This window comes from Mus caroli, unplaced genomic scaffold (assembly GCF_978045245.1).
Source record: "Mus caroli unplaced genomic scaffold, Mus_caroli_1 scaffold_9, whole genome shotgun sequence".
NCBI classification, from domain to species: Eukaryota; Metazoa; Chordata; class Mammalia; order Rodentia; family Muridae; genus Mus; species Mus caroli.
This window is the reverse complement of record NW_028227264.1, coordinates 4,005,178-4,025,107: the sequence shown is the minus strand read 5'-3', so window position 1 is coordinate 4,025,107 and position 19,930 is coordinate 4,005,178. Positions and strand designations below refer to the sequence as shown.

The 19,930-nt window shown below is 40.7% G+C and overlaps 1 protein-coding gene across 1 annotated transcript in view; it reads right to left on the bottom strand.

Moving 5' to 3' along the window:
• Positions 1–9,140, bottom strand: part of Oprm1 (opioid receptor mu 1) — a 45,221-nt gene extending 36,081 nt beyond the window's left edge. Inside the window, 1 exon segment of the mRNA XM_021174254.3 lies at positions 8,617–9,140. Within this exon segment, the coding sequence (XP_021029913.2) occupies positions 8,617–8,900 (284 nt within the window). The 5' untranslated portion in view covers positions 8,901–9,140.
• Positions 9,141–19,930: the final 10,790 nt, after the last annotated feature.

The window sequence follows — 19,930 nt, the reverse complement described above, 5'->3', positions numbered from 1 at the left end:
AGTGGAAGAATGTTGAAATAACAAAGAAAGCTGTCCCTTCTGTTTTCTGCCCTTTTTTCTATAGTCTTAGTTCTGAGAAGGCACAGTGTGCTTCAAGGGTGTTATCCCACACTATACCCAACACTTGCTTTATTTGTAGAGTTTGCCATCTTGATTTTGGCAGTTAATTGACATTGGCTTATTTGACTGACTAGAGGGTCAGACTCAACAAAAGGCAGGGTGATGATCTTTCAGTTAGGATGGAGTTTTAAAGGCCTAAATTTCCAAAGCTAAAGTGCAGGCAAAGCTGTGGATATAAATATTTTTTTTTCTGACTCAGATGAGCTCTCATTTGGTTATAAAATTTCATTTTATGTTATCAGGATCCACCTTTTATTACCATACAAATTTAAAAGTGAAATATATAAATATCAAATTATCTAACCTTGGATTGATATTTTTGGAAACAATTTCTCAATCTGGCCTGGAAGTCGTCATGGAGCCCAAGCTGGCTTTGAATTCATGACATATTTCGTTCAAAATTTTGGTTTGTAGTTCCCCTACCTTCTGAATTTATTAGACAGTATGAAAAGACTCATCAAGCAGGGAAACAAATACATTGTCTATCTGCAGAATTTCTTCTCCCCAGCAAGGTGAGTTTGGAGTGACCCAATGCCTTGAGAAACAGTAAATACAAGGGGCAAGAAGACTGATCACAGTGGTACCCATGTGATGCATTGCTTTGCTTCTATAGACTAAACAGATAATCTACAGACAAACTTATTTGAATGGATAAAAATTACAATGTAGGACAAGTAAAATCTCTGAGTACATGCCATTGTGCTGCTGCTTCTGTCCTGTGTCCTGTGGGTTGAAGTGTGAAGTAATTTGGAAGCAATCGAGCAATCTTTTCTCTCTTGCAGAACACTTCAGAGTAAGCAAAGATTTTTACTATAGTATCCAACTTAGATCTGAAATCCCTGTGAGACTGAACATGGTTAGTGTTCTTTACAAAGCACTAACTAATAAGAGTCAAGTAATTTGGGTAATTGGCATGAACATTTTACAATCGGCAGAGATTCAAACCTTTCTCTTTGCTCCTGGTTTAGCTCTCTATCTACCATGTCTGTTTTGAAGAGAACTTCAAGGCCACTTTTAAGGAAAACATTAAAACATGGAGAGATTCAGCTCCCAATGGAAGCCAATTTACTAGGTGCAGTCTATACCCCCTCCCAGAGTTCAGCTCTTTTAGATTTCCTTAAAACAGGCCTTTCTCTTCGCAAGATGAGCATGGTGGGCCAAACTGCAGCTGCAAGAACGTTGATGAATATTAGAAGCATGGGAGAGCTTTCTAAATGTCTGTTCCCAGAACCAGTTTATAGAGATTGTGGACAGTAGCCTCTCCTCCTTTTCTCTCTCCCCCCACCCCCTGCTCTCTTTCCTCTTCCGTTTTCTCCCATTTCAGCTTCAAAAGAAGTTGAAAGTTTATAAAAGAAGTTCTTAGGTAATGTTAATTTGAAACCAAGAGTAAGAACCATGTTTATAGAAGACCTGGAAAGCTTCTCCCATGTGCTTAATAGCATTATAAGGTTTTGTGCAATGGCTATGCCATTCCATGGTTAGATAAAAGGAAAATCAAAATTTATTATCCTTTTTATATAGACAGGATTCCTTGCTAGAACTTAGATCCAGTTCTCACCCAAGAACACTTGAGAAAGAGAAGTTGTTTCTAGTGGACTCTATATGTCACCCAGTCACAAGTCTATTGAAACATAGGCCTCTGTGCAGACTTCAGCCTGGTGGTCACCTGTGTAAGCTGAAGTACTGTTGTACCTACAAAGAGGAGTTTGCTGGACACAGCTGATTGAAGGGTCACTCATGTCATTTATATGTGGATGGATGAAATTGTCAAGGTATGGAATTAAGTACAAAGGGGATCTCAAACAGTGTACATGAAGTCACTGAAAAAAAATCATGGATAGAAGTCAAGAATCATCCATAGCCTCCAGACACCTGGGGTTCCTCTTAGCCAGCTGGACCGACTGAACTAAAGGAGGTGACAGGTTTCAAAACAACGTTTGAGAGCTATGGCAAACAAATGTTCAAAATACAACTATGTTATATGAGAGAGAGAGAGAGAGAGAGAGAGAGAGAGAGAGAGAGAGAGAGAGAGAGAGAGAGAGAGAGAGAGAGAAAATAAACAAAGATAAAACTGATCAGCCTTTGTGGCTTAAATATCATAAAGATGTCAATAGAGTCATGGGGCCCTGCCCATCCCTGAAGATCTAAAGACCAACTATTTGTTGATGATGGATGGAGAGACATCTCCAGCGGAGTGGCCACTTAAGCATTGCCAATGCTTGTGTAAGCAACACAAACAAAATCAGATGGGTCATTATAAAATAAAGCATGAGAGGGGTACCAGTTAGGAAGAAGGCAATCAGAGGGTGTAATAAAGAAACAGAAGAGGGCAAGGGGTATATGATTGACATGCAGAGTGGAAAGGATCATAACAAGACTCATTTTATGTACGAACAATACATGCAAAAACCGAGGGAAGCAATGCTTCCATATCCATCAAGAATGAAATAAATCACTTGTAAGAAGCCTAAAGGACATCTTTTTCTGGCCGTACACAGTGGGTTCAGCGTGGCTGGTGTGCAAGCCCAGATAGCTTTGGGGACAGATTTTATATGTGCCAAGAAGTTAATATGAATCCCCAGATTACAGTATCAGTCGTTCCCCAAAGCCTACAAGTGGTTGAGGGTGAAAACACTGTGCAAAAGCCTAAAAAATGACCTGCAATCAAGATGAGCATGAAGAGCATTTAAGAGAGGGAATTCTTTAGAAATTTTCTTTTCTTAGCACTTACCCTTAATTACTGGCTAAGGGTGGTCAGGAATGCAGGTGGTCATTTGGAACAATGGAGAGATGGAAGTCTGGGGAGATATAGAGGCAATCCCATGTGGCTCCCACTAGAACCAACATTAGCATTTGTTCAGAAAAGGCAGAGCTGCCTGTCAGACCCATCTGTAGTAACTGTGTTGTTACCTATATTTATTCTTATTTTCTGCGCTGGAAAAAAATGTTATTTCAACAAAATTCTGTGTCTATAATTATTATGAACTTGACCACTGCATAAATAGAAATTTTCACACCTCCTTTCCAGCCTTTGACCAATAAGATCTTGTGGGCTAAATCTAGTCAACCACTTTTTCCTATGGTTAGTGAGCAGAGAATGATTTTGTCATATTTGAGTGGTTGACAGACATCGAAAGAAAAATATTTCAAAGCATGGGAACCTAATATGGAAGTTCAAATTTAGTGTCTATGTAAAGTTTAAATGAGACAGAACCGTTCCCACTTATTTCCATAATGTCTATGGCCTCTTCTAAGCTATGGCAGAGTTGAGAAATTAGAACAGGGATTATCTGGTTGTAGAAAGAAAACACGTACTTTCTCTCCTTTTATGAGAAGTGCTGGACAAGGTGGCTCTCTGCTTATCATCCCACGGGCAGGATGGGCAATTGCATGCTGCAAAACGAGGTGATCCTTATCTTGGAGCAGTTTACACTCACATTTTACTGTGTCTAATGAAAACATTTAGGGTATTAATGTAGACTTTAATGTTCCAGATTGAATATGTAGCTGAATGTACATGTCTATCACTATCACTGTTGCAGAGAACAGGCAGAATTATAGATCTAGAGCCATCAAGTTGTAGGCAGAGCCTTGATAAATGCACTATTAAAAATTAGAGCAAAGATTTTGTTGCTTATAATGGCTTCTAAAATGTGCTAAATGTAGTTATGAAATCATTGTGATGGTGTAGCTATAGGCTAGTTACTATGTATTAGGTAATTTCTCCTCTATTTTAGAACTTCATTGGTAATGAATGGTGAGACCCCAGATAATGGAACAGAATCCTAAATTATGTCCCCAGACATTCTATGTTTCTGTCTCACAATTCTAATTTTACTTAACCCACTGTGTTAAAAAATATATGGAAATCTAGTTAATCTTGATAGTTTTACTCCAATATACAAAATAAAATAAGCCATGTCTGTTTTTTGAATGCTTGTGGTACACCTAGCTATCTGGTGCCAAAGCGATGAGGGAATTATGGGAGTGTCCCTCGCTTTCATACCACTCCATTTGTGTGGTGAGCTTGCTGCTGCATGTAATACACAGCTGAAAGTCTTGATTGTCTTATTTGAGGAGGTTTTGAGTATCAGAGAATTCTGTGTCTGTAGACTTAAGCAATTGCGGTTCAAAAGTATTTGGGAGATTTTGTAGCACTGCACTCAACACACAGACTTCTTATTGTTCTTCCCTAAAGAATGCAGCATGACATCTTTTTGCACAACATTTCTATTATATTTAGGTTTATATGCAATCAGCAGATGATTTAAGATATCAAAGTTAAAGGGAAATATTGGACCATTTAATACATAGGCTTGGGGTGTCTGAACTGGGTATTTACAGGAGTCCTAAGGTCAAATCCCCTTTGGATACCAAGAGTTGACACAATTTCCTTGAAGACTGCTGTATATTCCATCAATCCTTATTCTAGGAGGAAACTAGAGACTACTTCACTGAACTTATTTGGTTCTAATATGTACTTGTGGGCCTTGGAATCCACTCTAGAGTTGTGTGGGTTCGTAGAGAGTTATGAATTACTTGAAAGGCTCTGTTTGTAAATTCTCAGATGGCTCCAAACAAAGTGCTGTTCTGACTCTAGCCTCTCATACTGTGAACTAGCATCCCTTCTGAAAGCTAGGGTTGCCTCTCATGCTTCCTTGTAGATTTTCTTTAGGAGCCTGAAGTAGGCTAGCTAGGTAGAGGGAAAAGAGAGGCACATGGCACAGGGGCTGGAGGCAAGCACCCACAGAACTGTGATACAGCTGAGCATGATGGGATTGCTCAAGCAGTAAAAGCCAGAACTACCCAAACTGGCTGGAAAGAACACAACTGACCAAGTCCCCCCAGGAACTGTGCTGTGCGTCAGTATGTTACCTTATTGTTAGTTTCCCAGAACTGGCTGTTCCCATCAGACCTCTGAGGTTAGGATACATCCCCCAAACTCCTTATAAGGATAGAAAAGTGTAATAAACCCTATTTCAGGAATATCCCACCCCTTCTCTGTAATTCTTCACCTTAATTCATGAATAATTCTCTCTCTATAAATGCTTGCTTAAAGGACAGAGCTGTCCAAAATGCCTGGTATTCTACTTTCTCCTGAGAAGCCTTCACTTTCTCTTGGGGGCTACTTTGGCTCTGCAAGAGAATTTCCTCCTACTTCTCTGCCTTTTCCTCCCGTCTGTGAATTATTCTTCGATCATGCAAGAAGTAGAAAACATTAGATAGAGGTGTCATAATGGTCTCTGAGACCTCCCTAGGCTCCACCAACCCCAGCAACTTTGCTGTTTAAAATGCCCTCATGCATACTGACAAAATGCCCTCTAATATCCAAAGCACAAGGAAGCTGTTAAGTGCCTTGTATGGAAAGTATGCTAGACTTTATGTAAGCATGACTTCAGATGTGTATGGTAGGCTTTGAGTTCAGTGGCAGTTTAGTCTTTAATGTATATTAAATAGGACATCCATAAAAAGAAACACATATGGATCAGGTTTATGTATCGATTAGTTGATGACCGTGCTTCAACCAGAGGCTCACAGCAATATTGTGGTAGTCATGGAGACGTTGCAGAGTATACCATGATAAATGATGAGAACCCCTGTATTCGTTTCTTTTTGCCGTTTATTCTCATGGTGACAGTAGCAATCTGGTCTTAATTCAAAGCTGTAGAGTTGTATTTATATTTATGCACATACAAACTGTGAATTGTTGGTATCAGCCCACAATACTGACTCCTCTTTGAAGCAGATGATACTCATGAACAAAGCATTTCTCCCCCACTTTTAAAAGCAAAGGTCTTCTTAGATGATGGTTACCTATGACATTTCTATGGAGCCATGTTTGTGTTTCATGTCTTTAATCCGGGACAGAATCCTTTGTCTTTTCTTACATTCCTAAGAACAGAACTTTATAAGAATCCCACTTAAGGTTGGCTCGTTGATGGTGTTGTGGAAGGGATAATGAAGATGGTCGTGAGAAAACAGAGACATTAATAACATCATGGGCACTACAGTCATTTTTGTTGCTGTTGTTATTATAGTCATCTGTGATTCAGTCAGGATGCTAAGCTATTCTGGACGATACTACCTTCATCTAGCCAGCAGGCGTAGCTCATGGACTACTTAATCATATTTGTTGTTTTAGGGAGTAGATGTAAGTGAGCTCCTTTTATTACTTTATGGGTTCATACTTTTCTTTTGTAAAAGAGTGACACAGTTCCTGAGCAGATCTGGGACATTGAAAATTACAGACAGTCAGTTAAATGAGCTCAGCTACCTAGGCACAGCGTCTTCAGCCCACGGATACTTGACCAGCACTTCATGTGTCATTGAACTGCCTCTTTTTCTATTTCACATTCTTATTCTCAGAAGGTTATCTGCCCATGGAATTAAGCACTTTATGTGCCACAGGTGGGTGTTTGGGTTGACCTTTCAAATAGAGCTGCCTTTGTCAGAACTTTCAGTACAGAGAAAAAAAAAGCACAATACCATGTTCTCATCGAGAGACAGTGTGACCATGTGTCTCCAAGTGAACAAGTGAGAGGCAATGCTTTTAAAATGAACCCACCAGGCCAGGAACGAACTCAGCATTGGGAAAAGACCAAGCCATGTCTGTTCCAGCTGCTTCCTGTGCTACTGGCACTCTTTATAGAAAAATAGAAGCTGGAGGGGATAAAAAGGAGGGAGGAAGATGCTGAGATCATAAGGAGAAAAGGCTCCTGGATTCTTTGGCAATTGTTTCACACCTTTTAAACCCAAGAACACATGCATAAATTTGGGGTGTTTTGTTATTTAGTATCACTACTGTAAAGCAAGCTTTCTCTCTTGATCTAGCAAAAGAATTAACTCAAACCATCAATGTATATCCTAATTATCAGAAAATTATGTGAGCACAGTGACAGCCATGGGCAGTGAACTAGTAAATATCTTGTCTCAGTTAAAAAAAAAATCGATTTCTTTGTATTGGTTCAATTGTCTAGCATAGAAAACCCCAAGACCATTTCAGTTCTCTCATTTTATGATTCTGTTTTTACTCCCGCCCCCCCCCCCCCCACCGGAACAATGAATAGCATATTTTCCTTACCAAAAGCCATCTTTTAATTACTGCTGTAACGGTGTGATGAGACTGACTGAATCATCTCTGTTTTGAATTACAGAGAATAAACGTCTCAAAGCATACATTTTTATATTGATTCTCTGCCTGTGTTTTTCTTCTGCTGTTAGCCTTCCTTTCAATAGATGGTGCTCTTTTCTCAGAGACACATCCTTCACCCAAAGACCAGAGAAATCAGCTTTACTTTAAACAATCATTAATTAAAGAAATCAGACAAGCACTTTGCAGTACCTTGGGAATAAAAGCATAATGAGGGAAATGATCTTTCAGGGACTCTGAGCGCTCTGTGGAAGCCTGAGACATGTGTGCTGAGTAGGTGAAGCAAATATTGTAACTAAACATAGAAGTGCCAAACTCATGATGCCACATAACCCCACTGAGAAGAAGACTCAAATCAGGAGCCATTTTAGAGTGCTGGGATATCCACCTACTTTATCAGAAGTGGGTAGATAAGGTACTCCACAGCAACAGGCTGAATCTGAAGGTGTAACTCAGCCAGCACAATAGCATTTCAATCTTTGCTGAATTCACCTGGAGCACCCAAAACAACAGAAAGCAGACTCTTTCTGTTCAAACTCTTTGAAAGTAATTTTACTAGATAGATACTTTCCTCTCTAGACCATCCTGAACATTGCTGCTTTTAACTTCCCTAATTGCTTCTCATGTTTGCAAGCACTGAAAAAATGCCCAGAGCTACCCAGCAGTGCCAGATCCCACTTGGAACTCCCTCAGCAGAACTGCAGGAAGAAAGTACTGAACTGGGCTAAACATCACAACAGCTTACTTGCTATCTCTAAGCTACCCTGCCCAGGAGAGATGGCAGGAAAGCTTCCTCCACCCGGGGCAGCCTCAGGATGGAAGAAGAGTAAGATAAAGGCTCCCAGAATATAGGAGAAGTGGTGGGACTGTGGTCCAGCCTAAACCAGAAGGTCTAAAAAAGTTATCGAGTTTATCTCTTTAACTTACTGTGAAGCCTCTGTCTTTCAGTTAGGAGAAACAAACTAGGTTCCCCTCCTCACTGTTTACAACTCCCTATTCTTACAGCTCATGCAGAGGGAGAATTGACTGCAAGACATGCTTCAAAGACCCTCCTGGCTTAGAATAAGAAGGGGATCTAAGATGGAGCCTCCCACCACCACATCTTAATAGTTTTGGCCAAAGAAACGTCTTGTCTTTGGAATTTTGAACACTGATTTTTCAAGGAGATGGAGAAAAATAAAACCAACCAACCAACAAAACCCAGAAAAGTAAAAGCTCACACACAAACAGCAAATGCTCTATTCAAACCACCCCCTCTTTGTACCCTGTTTACTTCTCCTCTGTCACTCATGGGGGAGCTTTGTCCCCTCCCCCCTGCGGAACTAGGTATTCAGAACATTCCTTACCTTACAATCACATACATGACCAGGAAGTTTCCAAAGAGGCCCACTACACACACGATAGAATAGAGGGCCATGATGGTGATGGCTGTGACCATGGAAGGGCTGCCGGTCTGAGGGCACAGGCTGTGGCTCCCGCCAAGCCCGGTGCGGTTAGGACCGCATGGGTCGGACTGGTTGCCATCAACGTGGGACAAGTTGAGCCAGGAGCCAGGTGCCGGGGAGCAACTTGCAGGAGCTAAGGGGTCAGAGCAGTCGCTGATGTTCCCTGGGCCGGCGCTGCTGTCCATGGTTCTGTATGCTTGCTGCGGACTCAGTAGGCTGTAACTGAGAGCACCCAGAGTGTTCGGGTTCCAGGCAACTCAGCCTCTTCCTCTCACAGCTTCCCTGGGCTCCGTCAGTTTCTTACAAGGACAAGCCCTAGTGGAACCAGAGAAGAGCGGCAGGCAGAATGGAACGTCTGAGCGTCTGATATTCTCCTCTGCTTGTAGCCCCCTCCCACCTTAGAAGTACACGGAGGTGCATCCTTAGCATCCCCAAAGCGCCACTCTCTGAGTGGAAGGGAGGGAGCATGGGCTGTGAGGGATCCAGAGGCTAGAGAGGAGGGAGGAGAGAGAAGGAGTGGATTGTGCGCAAAGCACCTCAGAGTCAGCCTTCTCAGTCTCTATGCACTTCCGTGTAAAGGAGTGTAAATTGGGGTACGGGGGAGCAGATGCAGGGATGTTGCAGAGAGGGTGGGAAGAGAGACTCTAAGTTTCTTTGTAACAACCATGCATTAGGTTGTTTGCATCAGCCAGGAAAGTCATTGGTCTGTTAAAAACTCAATGACCCTTATACCTCAACACTCTTCCGACTCAAGGAATCATATGCAATTAACTAGGGCTGGAGACTTACTAATGTTGTCCTTTACTCCGATACTCCCCCCCCCTGTATCTGAGGGAAAACAAACAAACAAACAAAACAAGACAAAAAACTTTAGTTTCTCAAAAAATCAACCCCATAAACCTGTTCAAAGAAACAATTGTCTTTTTCTGAAAGAGAAAATTTTTGTGAAAGAAGCCTGTTTCCTGTGCATCTGATTTTTTTTCCTAGTGAAGAAGAAGCATAAGAACACATTAGAGATGTGAGGGAGGAGGGGTGATAACCTGTAAAATCCACTAAGGAGCCCACTACCCATGCCAGGTCCATTCTTCTGGACCTGCTTAGAAAGATTCATCCTAAGCTTTTGCACTGCCTCCACTCTCCCGAGCTTCTGGGGAGCAGGTTACTGAATCAAGCAGAAATGTTTTTTCTTCCTACTATAGAGAATCCAAAAGAAACTCCACAGCTCTTTTGAGTGTGAAATAGCCTTAAGCAAGATCCTTGAGGAGCAAGAATGCATTTAAAAAATGTTAGATCTCATGTCTAAGTTCACAAGTGATTCTGAAGGAATACAATCATGAATTCAGCAGTAGTGTGGTTTCGTCTCAACACTGTGTATGCATACATATGTGCATACCCATAATTTTAGCTATAAATACTGGAAATAAATGCCCCCGCCCCCTTTGGTTGTGGAAAGTTTAACTGAATCTCACAGACTGTGGGGAAGCAAGCTTAGAAGGAACATATAATTTTACTTTTAGGCACTCATTCTGAAAAAAGATAACACACAGCTAAACTATTGTAGACTTTTGGCCAACCTTCAGTATTATTTGTCCCCTTTTGCTGCCTTTGCTATAAGATCATTTTGTGATATAACCCTGTAATCCCTCGCAGTGTGATGTTACTTTACCTCAGTCTTCTTCTCAGAGTACAAACCTGAATTTTGTCCAACCATATGTTCTCATCTGAGATCAATATTTCTGTTCTATTGCTCTTTTGTGTGCTTCACTGAGAGTAATTACCATCCTTCAATTACCCTAGAATGAAACATTTCCTGAACATCATTTCATGTCTCTATCTATCTATCTATTATCTATCTGTCTATCTATCTATCTACCTATCTATCTATCTATCTTCCTATTTTCTATATGTTTTATTCATTCTATATATTTTGACAAAATACAGCTAAATATAATTTATCAGTTAAATATGAATATTAAGTTAGCCTTGAAAAACTTATTGAAAAGTTACACAGAAATAATAACTTCATAGTACTCAGTAGACACTGCAAGGGCCAAAGTTCAACTTATGTTATTTCTTAGTTTTCTCCATTTCTTTCCAGGGAGAGCTGAAGGTCTTTGTGGAGGCTTAAATCTCCCACAAAAAGAAGCAGACTATTCAAAAATGACTCAGCAAACTGAAATCCTAAATATTTTATATAGCCTGTATTCTAACCACGTAAACTTTAGTTTCTTAGAGCCTTAGTATTTTGTCTGTTGGAATATCTGCCTTTCCACTGATGTTTCTTGCTAAACCTTGTTTTTTTTTTTGTGTGTGAATCAAAAATAGTTTATTACCTCCTGGTCTAGGTTTAATTTTGCTACCAAGCCTAAATAGTAAAACGTTTTCATGAAATGATTTGCTTGTTATATGCCCCAGTACAGGGGAACACCAGGGCCAAAAAGTAGGAATGAGTGGGTAGGGGAGTGGGGGGGAGGGTATGGGGGACTTTTGGGATAGCATTGGAAATGTAATTGAGGAAAATACGTAATAAAAAATATTTAAAAAAAATGCACTGTCACCATATTGGATAGATCCTGCAATGGGCTAAAAGTCACTCCTCTTTCTTGGATCTCAGTGTCTATTGGCTTTAGGTAATTGCATAATTGCCACCAATGTACACTTATTTTCAGAGTGTATTCCTGATTTTGAGAGTGGCTGTTAATGGAACACATGATTAACAGCTATTAATGAGAACCGGAGTCATAAATACTATACATGGACTAATTACAGTGGTTACCAGCTCAAAGAAAGAAGGCCATGCAGTGTTTCATCTGGAGAGCTTGGTAAGTGTTTTGTAGCTACATTCCAGTATTAACACTTGAATGTGCATAGCTAATTAGAAGACAATTGAATTTTGATACAATATTATTTTTAGACTACTGGAATGGTGCATAAGACTTCAATAAGATGTAAGATTCCTTGGTTTAGAGCTTACAAAATCAAAAGCTAAATTCATAAAGTGTGGAGTTTATTTTAAAAAGTGAGTTATATTCTTTATTTTCTGACTGTAGATAGTTTTGTCATGAGCCCAGTAGAGTCTCCTATCAGTTTACACTTGAACAGTGGTTACTCTTTATCAGTCTCACTTAAAAATTATTGAGCCTTCACAAAAACTTCTGTTTATGCAGGTGTTATGGCTTGAATGTAAAAAATGCCACACAGCTCAAGTGTTAGAACTTTTGGTCCTCAGCCACTGATGCTGCAGAACCTATAGAGGGTGAGGTGTTGAAAGAGGAAATTGTTACTGGGAGAGTATCCCTGGGGTTTTATAACCCAGCACCAATTCATAACCACTCAATGCTTTGCATTGCAGTTGCAACATGGTCACTCCTGATACCATGCCTGTATTCCCTCACACTGTAAGTCCAAATAAACCCTTCCTTTTTAACTGTGCATCTTACCAGGTACTTGGTTGCAGTAATGAGAAAACTACCTAATACAGTAGGTTTTATTTTGTAATCATAATTTATCACATTAGAAGTTAAAACTAAGAAGTTTAGAAAACCACATTTCTTTACCAATTTAGCAAAATCAACAACACAAATATGACACAGAAAAACAAATAATTTTGTTTATTTTTTAGAGATGTCATCCCAAATTTTTTCCCAGGATCAGCAAAAAGATATGTAGTAGGAAGAGTGGCAGTATGGCTGGGCCATCCTTTCAACTATATGAATTGGAGGTAGGCAGTTAGGTTCTATCTCAATCAGGCACAACACAGGTGGATGAAGTATATGAAGAAAAGTAAAGAATGTTCACATTAGATTTGTGGTTGGAAAGAAGAGAAAAATTTAGTGGTCTTTATAAATAATTGTGGCTATTTTCCTTTGATACTAAACTCAGTCAATCATCATGTCTTAAAGGGAAGCTGGGTAATAGGACTTGAAACTACACAAATAATTCTTAAATCTTGTGGTACTCACACTCCCATGAGCTGGTCTCCTATTTTGAGTGAAACATAATCATGGCTTTGTAATAATGCCAAATGGTCATTTGAGGCTATTCATGGCATTCTATCAGTTTCCAAATCCCAAAAGGACCCTGTTCCACTAATAGCTATTCACGCTTGTTAATACCACCACTAACTATGTTGGAAAAATTTCTAATATTGTGGTACTATCAATTTTTTTTTATTTTCCAATTTTGTTGGGAAACTAGAATCTCTTCACTGATAATCAATAGTTACAGTCATACTTGAGGTGATAAATCCACCTTCTTCATTTTAAAGAAAATAGCAGCCAAACATATTTTTCAAGTAAGTGTAGACATCTGTCTTTCAGTCATTCTTCAGATGAAAATAGTGTCTCTGGGGGTGGGGTACATGGTTCCTGTTACAGCGGTGATAAATCACACACGTACTTGTGAGTGACAACCCTCTGTGGTTGGTGATGGGCAAAATGTTCTATGTGTACTTTCTGTTTTCTCACACAGGATGTCTAGGGTCAGGATAACTGCATGTTTGTATATCACATCTTTATACATCACATATATCTGAATGTATGTGTAATTTAGGCAAACGTAGTATATGTGGAACTGTGAATACGCAAGGACCAGAACAGGATGCTGGGGTTCTTCTTCTATTACTCTGCTTTATTCTCTTGAGACAGAATCTTTCCCCAAACTTGGAGCCATGCTGGAGGCCAGGAAATCCTAGCAACCCTTCTATATCTAAGCTCTGAATGCTGGGGTTATAGTACACACAGGGCTTTTTTATATGGGTGCTAGGGATTTGAACTCAGGTCCTCATGACATCTTCTCAACCTTCAATGGAGGAAATTTTATAAAATTAACTTTTATTCATGCATTGATAATCCCTTTCAATTGTTGGTGCGGGGGGAGGGGGGATAAGAGACTCCCCCCAAAATGCAAGCTATTGACATCAATCCTGATTACTCAGTGTAACTTGATGACAAGACTCCATTTGCTGAAGACAACCCGATATGGCCCTGGAAACTTCCTTTCTGCTGGCTTGCTTTCACAGTCCCAGAAGGTGCTCTTTAGGTTGCTATGGGGAGAAAAGCGATCATCAGTTTCTCCCAGCTGTGATTCCTGCCAGCTATAATAATGACCTGTCTGTCAAGATAAATAGCATGAATGTTATAGAGGTAAAAAACAAAAAACAAAAACAAAAACAAAAAATCAAAAAAAAAAAAAAAAAACCCAACCAAACAAAACACTTTCTGATTAGATTTAAGGCCCTAGCCACAGGAGGAGGAAGTTGCTTCCTAGTCTTGTAAATCTGGCCAAGAACTAGGTTGTGGAGCTCATGGGCTCCAGAGATGAAGCTACTGTTGTTATTTTCTTAAATAGACACAGTATCAAACTGCCTTCTAAATATGTATCTCTATACAGGACATCTCAAACCTTATCAGAAAAGCAACTTTGTGTAGTGGGATGTGGTTTATATAGAGGCTCATAACTTGTCAAAGTGCAGCGATACATCTATGGAGTGACTGACCATAAAGCTGGGTGGGGGCAGGGCTGGATGGGGTGGGGAGGGGCTGGGCGAGGCTTCTTTTTGTTTGCTGTAAATGTGAGTCTATGAGGCAAACACTGCTTTCACAGTACTGGCTGTTTTATCAACCATACTTTCCATATTATCTCCAACTTACTCCTGGAAAAAGCCACATAATTGTATAGAATTGTTACAATAAAAAAATTACCTTGTTTATTTCTTGACTCTTAGAGACCTCAGGGATTCATAGAACAAACATTCCTGCTTACTGATTTGGGCTCTGGCTTTTCTGCTTTGGTTTCTTGTCAATCCACTGGGCTTAGATGCAAAGATGCCCCCTAGGTGGCACCCAGGTTTCTCTCTGAGCACTTGCTCCTGTGCCCCACAACCTTTAATGACTTTTTTCCTCTTCTGTTGAAATCTTGTTAACATACATTCTTTTTTTCCATTATCTTTTTTTTTTATTAGATATTTTCTTTATTTACATTTCAAATGTTATCCTCTTTCCTAGTTTCCCTTCTGAAAACTCCCTATACTTTCTGCCCTCCCCCTGCTTACCAACTCACCCACTCCCTCTTCCTGGCCCTGGCAGTCCCCTATACTGGGGCATATAACCTTCACAGGACCAAGGGGCTCTCCTCCCATTGATGACCAACTAGGCCATCCTCTGCTACATATGCAGCAAGAGCCATGAGTGCCACCATGTGTTTTCTTTGGTTGGTGGCTTAGTTCCAGGGACCTCTGGGGATATTGGTTAGTTCATATTGTTCTTCCTCCTCTGAGTCTGCAAATCCCTTCAGCTCCTTGAGCCCATTCTCTAGCTCCTTGAGTTCCTTCACTAGTTCCTTCACTGGGGACCTTGTGCTCCGTCTAGTGGATGGCTGTGACCATCCACTTCTGTATTTGCCAGGCACCGGCAGAACCCCTCAGGAGACAGCTATATCAGGCTCCTTCAAGCTCCTGCAAGCTCTTGTTGGCATCCATAATAGTGTCTGGTTGTGGTGGTTGTTTATGGGATGGATCTCAAGATGGATCAGTCTCTGGATGGTCATTTTTTTCAGTCTCTGCTTCACCCTTTGTCTCTGTAATTCCTTCCATGAGTATTTTGTTTGTGGGAAGCCACATACACCATTATGTGCAGTAGAGTTTTTTGCCGAGTCACTGCCTGGCCCGAGGCATGCAAATGAGGTACTGAAAGCATACCCAATCAGATGTAGACATGCCTCTCCTAGGCCTATATAAGCAGCGCCAGTTTTGGGGCTCGGGGTCTTTTCGCCTCTGCAATCAAGCTCTCCCAATAAATGTGTGCAAAAGGATCCTATTGTGGCATCTTTCTTGCTGGTGAGTCAGGCACTCACACTTGTTTGCCCTTCTAAGAAGGTCCAAAGTATCCACACTTTGGTCTTCCTTCTTTTTATAACCTGCATTCTTTTTTTATTAGATAATTTCTGTATTTACATTTCAAATGCTATTCCAAAAGTCCCCTATACTCTCCCCCCACCCTGTTCCCCTACCCACTCACTCCCACTTCTTGGCCCTGGTGTTCCCCTGTATTGGGACATATAAAGTTGGTAAGACTAAGGGGCCTCTCTTCCCAATGATGGCCGACATCTTCTGCTACATATGCAGCTAGAGACACAAGCTCTGGGTGTACTGGTTAATTCATATTGTTGTTCCACCTATAGGGTTGCAGACCCCTTCAGCTCCTTGGGTGTGTTCTCTAGCTTCTCCACTGGGGGCCCTGTGTTCCATTTTATAGATGACTGTGAGCATCCACTTCTGTGTTTGCCAGGCACTGGCACAGCCTCACAAGAGACAGCTATACCAGGGTCCTTTCAGCAAAATCTTGCTGTCATATGCAATAATGTCTTTGTTTGGTGGCTGATTATAGGATGGATATCTGGGTGGGGTAGTCTCCGGATAATCCATCCTTTTGTCTTAGTTCCAAACTTTGTCTCTGTAACTCTTTTCATGGATATTTTATTTCCTATTATAAGGAGGAATGAAGTATCCACATAAAACCAGAGACACTGAAATTAATAGAGGAGAAAGTGGGGAAAAGCCTCGAAGATATTGGCACTGGGGAAAAATTCCTGAACAGAACAGCAATGGCTTGTGCTGTAAGATCAAGAATTGACAAATGGGACCTCATAAAATTGCAAAGCTTCTGTAAGGCAAAACACCACCAACAGATTGGGAAAGGATTTTTACCAATCCTAAATCTGATAAAGGACTAATATCCAATATATACAAAGAGCTCAAGAAGCTGGACTCCAGAAATTCAAATAACCCCATTAAAAATGGGGTACAGAGCTAAACAAAGAATTCTCAACTGAGGAATACTGAATGGCTGAGAAACACATGAAAAAATGTTCAACATCCTTAATCATCAGGCACCTCACACCAGTCAGAATGACTAAGATCAAAAATTCATGTGACAGCAGATGCTGGCGAAGATGTGGAGAAAGAAGAATACTCCTTCATTGCTGGTGGGATTGAAAACTTGTACAACCACTCTGGAAGTCAGTCTGGTGGTTCCTCAGAAAATTGGACATAATACAACCAGAAGATGCCCAGAAGATATTCAAACTGGTAATAAGAACACATGCTCCACTATGTTCATAGCAGCCTTGTTTAGAATAAGCTGCAAAGAACCCAGATGTCCCTCAACAGAGGAATGGATACAGGGAATATGGTACATTTACACAATGGAGTAACCTGCATTCTTATGCCTCTGTTTGTCAGGGCTCCCCTTCTGTCCTTCCCTCCCTCCTCTCTCAGGACTTTGGTATTCCACAAATCACAAGAAAAACAACAGGGGCATCATTTCTTCTATCCTGTAACCCTGCTTTCAGAGCATCATGCAAGCACCGATCCACAGAAGAACTTTAATGTCCCTTTGTGTCCAGTGAGACTGCCTTACTTTTGAAAAGTTTTTTAGGGTTCTGTTTCTAAGTCAAGTCCTGCCTACTGTCTCTCTTTACATATTCTTCCATTCTTTAATATCAAGACCTTTTATTTCAGAGGCTATTAAGGACTTTAATGGGGCTAAAGCTATCTGCTTTTCAGTCTTTCTCTCCTTGCTTTGTCTGTCACCTTCTCCCTCTCTCTTCATTTATTATACTTCCAATTTTCCAATGCTGTTTTTGTTTATCCCAAGGTTATCTTTTTTCCTTTGCATGTATCTTGTCTAAAGAAGTTTTAGAATCCGTTCCACTCATCTTCTCAATATGCCCTTCATAGTGATCTCAAATCATGCTCATCTATATTTTTGTGTCTGTGGTAATAAACCCAATTTAGATCTCCTGATCTGACTCCTACCCTAGAGCAGTGGTTCTCAACCTTCCTAATGCTGTGACCCTTTAATATAGTCCTGCACGTTGTGGTGATCTGCAACCATAACACGATTTTCATTGCTATTTTATGTGTCATTTTGCTGCTGTTATGAATTAAAATGTAATATCTGATATGCAGGTTATCTGATCTGCAACCCTCAAAGGGATTGAGATGCATAGATTGTGAACTGCTACTCTAGAGAGTCAGATTCTTATGTGCATCAGTTTGGCGAATGTTTTCACTAGAGAGTCAATGTGTCAACTATCCTCACCTTCATCGCCCAGCCCAGTTCTCTTATTGGCACCATACCTCTCAGTCTTCTTCCACTCTTGCTACCCTGCAGCAGCTAATGGCATAACATCTGAGTTTCTGTGCATGGTAAAATTATGTTTTAACCAAGGATGAGTAGCAGAGCTGTGGACAACTTTGCTGATAATCTGTTGTTTTAAACACTCATAAAATTTACCTCCTAATAATGTCTAACCCATAGACCTTTTACATAAGTATTAAGTAGGTTTGGATTAATATACCACTTCCCATTCCCCTTCCACCCCAATATTTAATCACTAAGATCTCATAAGTGTACTTTTGCTGCCATCACTTTTCTAGTTCAACCTTTTATGACTCCTTTGGAAATGTGGTGAGCTCTGCACTGGTCTCTCTTCTCCTTCACACATTCAGTCTAGATGCTCTTACTTAAGTAAGACTTAGCAAACATTAGGTGATTGTGTCACTGCTGACCTTGCTCATTGGCTCTTTATGACTTGTAGAGCAGAGCTGACATCCTGGCATCTTTAGGACCATCCCCAGACCTGCACTTCTAGTCGTCAGTGTTTGCACTTTACTCTTTTAGGTTCTGCCATAGTTAGCTTTCTATTGCTGGGATTAAACGCCATGACTATGAGCAACTTGCAGGGGTGGGGGGATCTTATTTCATCGTATAATTGTTAGGTTATACACTCCATCACTGAAGGAAATCAAGGTAGGAACTCAACTCAGGAACCTAAAGACAGGAACTGAAATAGAGATTGTAGAGGAATGTTGCTTACTGCCTTGTTCCTCATGGTTTGCTTCAGCCTGCTTGCTTTATATAACACAGGTCTACCTGCTAAGGAATGGTGTTACCCCCAGAGGGCTTTACCCCCTTCCACATCAATCTTCAGTCAAGAAAGTGCCTCACAGACATGTCTACAGGCAAATTTAATGGAGGCATTTTGTCAGCTGCGAGTTCCTCTTCCCAAATGACTCTGACTTGTGTCAAGTTGACCAAGAACCCAACCAGGACAAATGCCAAACAACTAGTTATTGTCATACAAGAACTCCGGAGGAACTAACACACAGTGGATAGCTAACATTTGCTGTGGTCCCTCTTTCCTGTGTTTTGCTCATTTTCTTTACTGTCACATAGTAAATATTTATAATAGCCAGAAGCTGGAAAGAACCCAGATGTCCCTCAACAGAGGAATGGATACAGAAATTATGGTACATTTACACAATGGAGTACTACTCAGCTATTAAAAAGAATGAATTTATGAAATTCCTAGCCAAATGGATGGACCTAGAGGGCATCATCTTGAGTGAAGTAACACAATCATAAAAGAACTCACACAATATGTATTCACTGATAAGTGGATATTAGCCCAAAACTTAGGATACCCAAGATATAAGATACAATTTGCTAAACGCATGAAACTCAAGAAGAATGAAGACCAAAGTGTGGACACTGTGCCCCTTCTTAGAATTGGGAACAAAACACCCAGGGAAGGAGTTACAGAGACAAAGTTCGTAGCTGTGATGAAAGGATGGGCCATTTAGAGACTGCCGTATCCAGGGATCCATCCCATAATCAGCTTCTAAACGCTGACACCATTGCATACACTAGCAAGATTTTGCTGAAAGGACCCAAATATAGCTGTCTCTTGTGAGACTATGCCGGGGCCTAGCAAACACAGGAGTGGATGTTCACAGTCAGCTATTGGATGTATCACAGGGCTCCCAATGGAGAAGCTAGAGAAAGTACCCAAGGAGCTAAAGGGATCTGCAACCCTATTGTTGGAACAACATGATGTACTAACCAGAACCCCGGAGCTCTTGTCTCTAGCTGCATATGTATCGAAAGATGGCCTAGTCGGCCATCAATGGAAAGAGAGGCCCATTGGACTTGCAAACTTTATATGCCCCAATATAGGGGAATGCCAGGGCCAAAAGAATGGGAATGGGTGGGTAGGGAAGTGGGGGGCGCTATGGGGGACTTTTGGGATAGCATTGGAAATGTAATTGAGGAAAATATGTAATAAAAATATTAAAAAAAAAAGAGTTTGCTGTTGATGGTGGCGTGCCAATTCTGCTGACAGTGAGGGCTGGCGTGGATGGAATGCAGCAAAT